Here is a 9989-nt window from a genome sequence, read left to right as displayed (position 1 = left end):
CACACACACAGACAGACAGACAGCTCTCTGGGTCTCAGTTCACCCAAATTATATAAAACACACTGTGGTTTTTATGATGCATAGTTTCAAACTTTCAGGACACACACACACACACACACACACACACACACACACACACACACAGACACACACACACACACACACACACACACACACACACACACACACACACACGTACACGTGTCACAGATTTTAAACAGGAAGCAGATATTTATAAAAAAAAGTCACTTTAAAGTGTAAGATCTGGTGACAGTCAGTGACATTAAAGACTTTAAGGTGTAAAATTAAGGGTTTCTAAAAAATGAAGCCACCATCCCTTAATTTGTTCATTAAAAAAAAAAAAAAAAAAAAAAAACTTAAAATCTTCTGTTTCAAAAGCTTTCAGGGGATTTTAAAGGGTCACAAAAACTATTAATTTACAAAATAATTTGAAATATTTGACAGATCAAAGTGTTTAATACATTTATCTCAGATTAGTTTTAAATTACTGGATTTAAAGGTTTTTAGATTAAAGAGTTTAATAAAATATTACAGTGAAGGATGATTATTTAAATATTTGTGATTAATTAACATGTTCAGTTTTGGATTATTTTGGTGTATTGTGGTCAATTAATTAAAACATCTTAATTCCATCGTTATTTAAGGATAAACTCTTACGTTTTTTTCAGAGGAGCAGGTCGATCTCCTGCTGTGTGTTTTTTAAAGATATTGTTTCTGTCTTATTTCGGGGGAAATCAATGCGACCTCCCAGAGCCCCCCTTCATATCTGCCCCCCCCTCCTCCTGCTCTCCCAGCATGCCTTGCAGCAGCAGCGAGGAGACGGTGAGGGTATTCTGCCGAGGTTATCCCCTGGTTAATGTGACATGTCTGTCTGCGACCTTGCCGCTTGTTAACTGCCCGGATTATTATTGTGATAATGTGGCAATTAAAAAGGAAGCGCTCCATCAGCGTGGGGGGGCGGGGGGCGCGGCGGAGGGGGGCGGGGCTGATGGTCAGAGAGATGGATCTGTGCAGATTACACGGCACTGGGAAATGCATTAAGGTGGCAATCCATCCTGCCCTCCCTCCCCCCACACCCTCCCACCGCTGGTTATTACCGCCCGTCCCATTGATATCCATCCCGATCAATATCCTGCGCTGACGAACAAATCGACATAAATCATCGAGCGACTCATCGGAGGGAAATCCTAATGAGACGCCATCAGTCGGCAGGAAGCGGCGACTGTCGTCACGGAGACGCCGCCGCCGAAGTGATAACTTCATCTGCTGCTGAGATGAACAGGCGACATGTGACCTGACAGGAAGAGGCGGGAGATCCTGTACGGCTCTTTCAAAATAAGATGCAGGAAACCTGTTGGATTAATGAGTCACAATGAACAACAACTGTTCAATAATTAAAGCTTAGAGGGGAAATGTACTAAAATCTGACAAATGGCAAGTTCATGCAAATTTCTTAAAAAAAAAAAAAATTAAAAAATCTATTTTAAGATTATATAAGAGTATTTTTAAAGTAAAGTTTTTTATGGAGCATCGTTCACAGAAATTAAAAAATTAAATATTAAAACATTAATCTGAGAAGAAAAAGAAAGGCTGAACAAGAAGTTTGTTCTTGAAGCTTCCTCTCGATCAATAAGACAATATCATTTTTTAGATTTTTTTTTTTTTTTAGATTTTATACACTTTATTAATCCCCGAGGGGAAATGTCTTCCCTACAGTAGGGGGGCTCTCAGGGGGGAGCTGCTGCAGCAGGCTGCCACTAGCGGGGCGCCAGGTAACCTGACCTGAGGTGCATGTTTTTGGATGATGGGAGGAAGCCGGAGAACCCGGAGAGAACCCACGCAAGCACAGGGAGAACATGCAAACTCCTCACAGAAAGGCCCAGGACCGGATTCGAACCCGGAACCTTTTTTGCTGTGAGGTGACAGTGCTAACCACTGCACCACCGTGCCGTCCAAAATGATGATTATTGATCGTTATGATTATTATTCATTTGGACTTTTTCTTACAAATCGAGCTCCTTTATCGGCGTGATAACTTGGGTTTGGATGAAAATTGTCTCTTTAACCGTTAAAGTTATTGCTTTGTTAAAGTTGTGCAGTCTGTCGTTATGACAACAGCAAACGCAGTTTAAAAAAAAACCTGTCCCGACTCGACCCAGAAAATCTGTCTTGTCACTCAGACGTCACGTCTCCGACCACCAGAGGGCGCTTTACTTTAACGTGTCCCGTAAAAACGTTTTTAAAATCTTACTTCAGTTGGTTTTGTTGATTGGACAAGTTTCGGCTGTTTATTAAATATAACCGATGTTTGGTTCAGACCGTGTGTTTGTTTACGTGTTTGTGTTGCCGTGGTGATCGTGCGCTGGTGAAACTGAGCCCGGCTTCACGTCCCCCCGTCCTCTGATCCTGGATCTGTGTTTGGATGATGGTTTTGTTTGGATCTCACCGTCTTCATCTCTTCTGTCTCCTGTTTGTCCTCCAGATTCTTCCTGAAGTTTTTCCTCAAGTGCAATCAGAACTGTTTGAAAAACGCAGGGAACCCGCGAGACATGAGGCGCTTCCAGGTAAGACCGCCGCCGTAGACACCTTCAGGTTCCTGAGACGCTGCAGCGGCCATCGGTGACCACCGGGTGTCTGTCCCCGCAGGTCGTCGTCTCCACCACCGTCAACGTGGACGGTCATGTGCTCGCCGTGTCAGACAACATGTTCGTCCACAACAACTCCAAACATGGCCGCCGTGCCCGACGCCTGGACCCCTCTGAAGGTAAGACGTCCCTCTGAGACCGGCGGCGACACCATTCATAACATCAGATCTACTAAAACCTGAAATATATAACTCTTTTAATTTGAAATTTTCTGGTTGAAACACTTCCTGTTCAGCAGTGAAAGGATTCTCTCAGCTGGAATTAAAAATGTTTAGTAAACGGTTGGTTAATGTTTAGTTAATGGTTGGTTAATGTTTAGTTAACAGTTGGCTAACGTTCAGTAAACGGTTGGTTAATGTTTAGTTAACGTTCAGTAAACGTTTGGTTAACGTTTAGTTGATGTTTGGTTAATGTTTAGTTAACGGTTGGTTCACGATTGGTTAACGTTTAGTTGACGTTTGGTTAACGTTTAGTTAATGTTTGGTTAATGTTTAGTTAACGTTTGGTTCACAGTTGGTTAAAGTTTAGTTAACATTTGGTTAACGTTTAGTTAACGTTTGGTTAACATTTAGTTAATGGTTGGTTAACGTTTAGTTGACGTTTGGTTAACGTTTAGTTAACGTTTGGTTAACATTTAGTTAACGTTTGGTTCATGGTTGGTTAACGTTTAGTTAACGTTTGGTTAACATTTAGTTAACGGTTGGTTAATGTTTAGTTAATGGTTGGTTTACATTTACTAAAAGTTTGGTTAACGTTTCGTAAACGTTTGGTTCACGGTTGGTTAACGTTTAGTTAACGGTTAGTTAATGGTTGGTTAACGTTTAGTTAACGTTGGTTAACGTTTAGTTAACATTTAGTTAACGGTTGGTTAATGTTTAGTTAACGTTTGGTTCACGGTTGGTTAACGTTTATTTAACAGTTGGTTAACGTTTAGTAAACATTTGGTTCACAGTTGGTTAACGTTTAGTTAACGTTTGGTTAACGTTTAGTTAACATTTGGTTCACGGTTGGTTAACGTTTAGTTAATGGTTGGTTCACGTTTGGTTAACGTGTAGTTAACGTTTAGTTAACGGTTGGTTCACGGTTGGTTAACGTTTAGTTGAAGGTTGGTTCACGGTTGGTTAACGTTTAGTTAACGTTTGGTTCACGGTTGGTTAACGTTTAGTTAACGTTTGGTTCACGGTTGGTTAACGGTTAGTTCTGCTTAGTAACCAGGAGACAAACTTCACAGTCATCATTAAGGATATCAATTCTGAACGAGAGTCCCCGCCCGGCCCTGTGCTCCCGTTGGAGCTTCAGGAGGTGACGGCGAACAAACGCTCCGTTCTTCCAGCGACCAAATAAACTGCATCATCGGCGTATAAACTTCACACGATGAAACTCAACTCCGACGGCCGGAGCTCAGCGGCAACATTTCCTCTGAAGCTGTAAACTTTAATGCCACTGTGCTTCGTCCCCGCGCTCATTAAACCCCTCCCGCCTCGCTGCGCCGCTTCCAGGAGTGATGACATCAGCCTCCCGCTTGATTCGACCTACTTGGGAGTGCCAGGAGGGTGGAGCTTAACCACAGCAGTGGCAGGTTTTTCAGACAAAATCAAACACAGGAAAGTGGAGTTAAATCTCAGCCTGGTAATCACCGAGAAAACCCACCCACCTGGCACCTGCAGGAGAGTAAAACAAACACACAATTCATTATATTTAACGAAAGCTATTTGAGACCAGTCAGGAACCAACATCCTGTTTCTCTTTAACTTCCTCTTCCACCTTTAAGTTTGAGGCCTCTGCAGGAGTCTGGTGTTTGTTTCAATCTCCTGAGAACACCAGCTGGGTGGGGCTTAATGGTATTAGTTGTCACTAGAGGAGAGGCTCGCGTCACAAAAATAAAACCAAACATTCTCTCAAACATCCTGGTACGAAAGCTTCTGATGCATCTCGTGTTTTCCTGTTGGGCGAACCCCACTCGTCTGGCACGTCCCGGAAGGTAAAACAAACCCTAACAAGACGGTGTATTTCCTCTCTCCTCCACCAAACCGCCTCATCTGCCGTTTCCCTGAACTCTTACAGACTTGAAACTTTTCCAGGAGAGATGGTGTAACTGCTGCATTTCATTTAACCTACTTTGACTGCCAGACGGGTGGAGATTACCATATCAGGGCAATAGAAAGTATCAGTTGACTGCGTCAGTCACAGAAAAATAGACTGCTATGCTTCTGTCTAGTTGATGTTCATCATTAGTCCTGCGAGGTGAACCCCGTCCACCTGGGACATACAGCCGAGCAAATCAAACCCCTGAAACAATTTGCCACCAGTCTGACATCAAACGTCCTTCTTCTGTCGCCTCCCAAACCTCATCGCTCTGAAGTCTCCCTCGACTTGTTTTACATTTTGAGTCTTCTCCAGGAGACTCGGCGTCATGCATTCACTTGTTTTAACATACTTGGAACACCAGCCGGGTGGGGCTTACCATATCAGGGCATCTGATAAAATCTCATCAGAAAAAAGTCGATTAAACTGGCTTTAACTTTTCGTGCAGTTTTATCTGAACTTCCAGACACTTTTCATTTCGTCCTCTTAGCCAAACTCCGCCCCTCTGGGACATACGAAAGGGTAAAACAAACTCCTGAAACAATTTGCCACCAGTCAGAATTCTGAGGTCCGCCGTGTCCTCCGTCTCCCGCCCCCCCCGACGACTCACTCTGCAGCTTCCTTCAACTTGTTTCTAAAGTTTGAGGCTTCTCCAGGAGCCGCTGATGTAATTGTCTCGTTTGGTTTAACCTACTTGCAGCGCCAGATGGGTGGTGTTTATCACACCGCGGGCATTTCAGGCGAGATAAGGTAGTTGATCAAAGAGAAAGCGGGTTAAGCTGCTCTCCTGCGGTTGTCCAAACTGTCTCGCTCTGACTGCGTGGCCCTCTGCGGCTAACCCCACCTGTCTGGCACGTCCAGAGTTCTAAAACAAACGCTGCTTGACACTAATCTGTCAGTTGTTGTTTCACACCTGCCGAAAGGCCTCGAGACGTTCGGGAAACTTCATCTCATCAACATTTAAACTGTGATGAAGCGGAGCGTGGCGCTCGGGGGCGCTGGGTTTACTGTACGGTGGCCTGCGGGGGCCAAAAGGACCCGTTGTTTACCAGCTCGTCCCGTTCGGAGCCTCGGAGGGAAACTCAGCTTCTTTCATCTCCTCCAGACTGGGATGTTTTCAGAGGCGATAAAAAGCTCCAACATCTGCTCCGCCTTTGTCAGCGACCCTCAGCCTGCCGTCTCCGTGATAAAACTTTCCGCCGCCTGCTCCTCGCCTTTGTGCTCCTTTCATTTGACTGGAAGGTCTCACCCCCACTCCCCCCCTCCCCGCCGGCCCCTCCCCTCCAGACCCTCTGGACTGTTTGTTTACCGCCGTGACAAAAGGGGGAAATTAATAAGAGGATGACAATCGAGTCCTCGGAGCGGGAGGCGGCCTCGACCCTCGCCGCTGCTGCAGTTTGGAGAAGCTCGTTTCTTTCATCCTGAAACTCTGACTGACTTTCAGAAGTTAACGCAGTAACCGGGGGCAACGAGCATCCTGAAGTACGTAGCCTTGAAACGTCCTTTTAATCATCCGTTCGGTCTTTAGAACTTCCTGCTCAAGTCCGTGTCACATCCTGATTACAGCTGGAGGTGCGACGGTGAAAACGCTCCCCGACAAAAGCAACATTTTCTCTGATTTATTCTCAGAAATAAAACCTTTTAAAACCTAAATTCAGAAATAAACATTTAAGAAAACACTCAGGGCATTTTTACATCGTTCAATTTAATTTAAAATACATTTTATTTCCCAACATGAAACTCCAGAAGCCGTTTTAAAAACCTTCAGCACGCTGACAGGGAATGAAAATAATCAATATTAAACACTTATTCTGTGTCTACTTCTGTTATTAACAGAGAGGATGACCTCACCGTCATTAAACGCACCACAGCACTGAACACGGATCAATCCGCCGCTGAAAGTAGTCCCAGTAGATTTAATCCTGATAAAAAGGAGCTTTTAAACAATGTTAACTTTTATTTGAGATGTGGTTTTAAAGCTACAGAAAATCTAGTTTTTAACCTCATTAACATTTTTTTTTTTTGTAAAGATTTGATTATGGTGTACCCTAAAATTAACTTCTGCTCTGATTTGGTGTTTTATAAATAAAACTGAATCTAGTTTATTTGAATTTAGAAAGAGAGGTCTTAAAAATACAAAATTAAAAACAAAATAAAGATATTTTGGTGTCTCTTCTGGTCATTAAATCTGTTCAGAAAGTTTAAATCGGCCTCTTGACAGGATTTTTTTTACTTTTAATCTTTTTCACTTTCAGAAAATGTCAAAATGTTTTTAGCCACAAAAATATACTAAATTAAAATGAAGTGTGTGTTTTATATCTGCGGTGTTTTCCTGCTGCTGCCGGTAACTCTCAGGAGGAAGTTCCTCCACTAATCGTGGGTCAAACTGTTACTGGATGTTTAATAGCGGCTGAACGCAGCTTTATGGATCAGATGAGAGTAAACAGCAACGTCTGACTGGAACATCACATCGTCCCGATAAAACGTCTGTGTGTCCGGGAAAAGGCCGTAAAGCTGCGACTCCTCGCCCGTCTGACTCGACTCGCCTCCGTCAGGACACCGAGTCTGGTCGTCACGGAGACGCTGTGGATGCGGAGCCACTTATTGATCTCTGTGGAAAAGAGAAGCGATCAGTTTGCATGTTGTTAGTGGTGAACTAACGATTTAATGTTGTCTTATTCTGAAACTCCAGGGAAACACAGAGGTCAGAGGTCACGCTCAGATTAGTTTGTTCTTCAGCAGGACGGATGTTTGACTTCAACCAGAAAAAAACATTTTAATTACACTTAACACTTCTGCTCTGTTTCCTGTTCTGACTTTCAAAGTAAGAGCTGCATGCTCTGCTTAGTTTAGCCTTGAAACTGTTATTACAGCTGTTAAACTATTAACTAATCTCAATAATCTCAACTGAAACTTTAGTCGCTGTTCATCTGAATTCAGTCCATCGATTTAAAACAATATCATTTCTGTTGTTTTTCAAATTTGTCCTCAGTAATGTTATTTCTCACTGCATTGCTCATGTTGTTGTTTATGAGTGATATTATTGTGTGAGTGATGTTGTTGTTTATGATTGATGTTGTTGTTTATGAGTGATGTTGTTGTTTATGAGTCATGTTATTGTTTATGAGTGATGTTGTTTATGACTAATGTTGTTGTTTATGAGTGATGTTGTTGTTTGAGTGATGTTGTTGTTTATGAGTCATGTTATTGTTTGTGAGTGATGTTGTTTATGAGTGATGTTGTTTGAGTGATGTTGTTTGAGTGATGTTGTTGTTTATGAGTGATGTTATTGTTTGTGAGTGATGTTGTTTATGAGTGATGTTGTTTGAGTGATGTTGTTTGAGTGATGTTGTTGTTTATGAGTGATGTTATTGTTTGTGAGTGATGTTGTTTATGAGTGATGTTGTTTGAGTGATGTTGTTTGAGTGATGTTGTTGTTTATGAGTGATGTTGTTTATGACTAATGTTGTTGTTTATGAGTGATGTTGTTGTTTGAGTGATGTTGTTGTTTATGAGTGATGTTATTGTTTGTGAGTGATGTTGTTTATGAGTGATGTTGTTTGAGTGATGTTGTTTGAGTGATGTTGTTGTTTATGAGTGATGTTATTGTTTGTGAGTGATGTTTATGAGTGATGTTGTTTGAGTGATGTTGTTGTTTATGAGTGATGTTATTGTTTGAGTGATGTTGTTGTTTATGAGTCATGTTGTTGTTTATGAGTCATGTTATTGTTTATGAGTGATGTTGTTTATGAGTGATGTTGTTGTTTGTGACTGATGTTATTTATTATTATTTTGCGTGGCTCATGTTGCCGTCGTGTCGCTGTGTGTTTCCGAAGCAGCCACGCCCTGCATCAAAGCCATCAGTCCGAGCGAGGGCTGGACGACCGGCGGCGCCACCGTCATCCTCATCGGGGACAACTTCTTCGACGGCCTGCAGGTCGTGTTCGGCACCATGCTGGTCTGGAGCGAGGTCAGACACAACTTCATTCTTTCTTTATAGGGATACAGACGAAAGTCCTCAAGTCTTGTTTAAAAAAAAATAATACATATCAAGCACTTTATCATGTAAAAATAATCAAAATCTTTTCATCTGTTTTCCCTTATTGCAAATTAAGTTTAATATGATATTAAAAGATCTTCAATATGTTTGTTAACAGTAACTTTTTGCTTTTGGAAAATAGTTCATTTTTGCTTAAAGTTAAATATAGTTTTAATGATTGCATTTACATAGGTTTGTTTTTAATCTGCTGTATCAGCGTGATTACTGTCATGTGACTTTTCTTTTTTTCCCGATGAAAACGTGAAGATGTTTATGAGTTTATGAGTTTCTACTCGACGCTGAGGTTTCACAGAAAAACAGATTTGGCACGAAGACTCATTCTCAGCAAACAGCTGCACGACCTGAACATCATGTTCTCCATCTTCATCTTCCACACACATCCATCAACACACACACACACACACACACACACACACACACACACACACACACACACACACCTCAGCGGAAACAGCTGCATCTGTATCTGCAGCAGGTCTGCGTGTCCCCGATAATATGGAGATGCAGAGCTGCAGGAGGAGCTGCGCATACGGCGCACCATGAAATATTGAAGCGGGTCCAGAGGAGCAGAACACCTGGTGGGGGAGGGGAGAGGGGTGGAGGGGGGGTGGAGCTGGGGAGGCGAACCTCCAGCACGCCGCTGACGGAGCTCCTCACTTTGATCAGCGGCGGCTGGTTGGCGAGAACAGAATCTGGAAAAGACTCGTTATCGTCCCGGTGATGAAAACACGCGTTCACCAACAACCTCCAACCGTTAAATAACTGGATCTCAATAATAATAATAATAATAATAATGATAATAATAATAATGATAATGATAATGATAATACTACTACTAATAATGATAATGATAATACTACTACTACTACTACTACTACTAATAATAATAATAATGATAATACTACTACTAATAATGATAATGATAATACTACTACTACTACTAATAATGATAATAATAATAATAATGATGATAATAATAATAATGATAATACTACTACTACTACTACTAATAATAATAATAATAATAATGATAATACTACTACTAATAATGATAATGATAATACTACTACTACTACTAATAATGATAATAATAATAATAATGATGATAATAATAATAATGGTAATACTACTACTACTACTACTACTACTACTAATAATAATAATAATAATAATAATAA

The 9989-nt window shown here is 41.5% G+C and overlaps 1 protein-coding gene across 1 annotated transcript in view; it reads left to right on the top strand.

The window, feature by feature from the left end:
• Positions 1–1211: 1211 nt before the first annotated feature.
• The window catches only part of LOC138212682 (transcription factor COE3-like), a 47146-nt gene continuing 38368 nt past the window's right edge, over positions 1212–9989 (top strand). Inside the window, 4 exon segments of the mRNA XM_069173168.1 lie at positions 1212–1303; positions 2504–2585; positions 2668–2785; positions 8588–8721. Of these exon segments, the coding sequence (XP_069029269.1) occupies positions 1212–1303; positions 2504–2585; positions 2668–2785; positions 8588–8721 (426 nt within the window).

Source organism: Embiotoca jacksoni, unplaced genomic scaffold, assembly GCF_022577435.1.
Source record: "Embiotoca jacksoni isolate LCO1_2020_lvr unplaced genomic scaffold, fEmbJac1.0.p SCAF_100, whole genome shotgun sequence".
NCBI classification, from domain to species: Eukaryota; Metazoa; Chordata; class Actinopteri; family Embiotocidae; genus Embiotoca; species Embiotoca jacksoni.
This window is presented reverse-complemented; position numbering and strand designations above follow the sequence as displayed.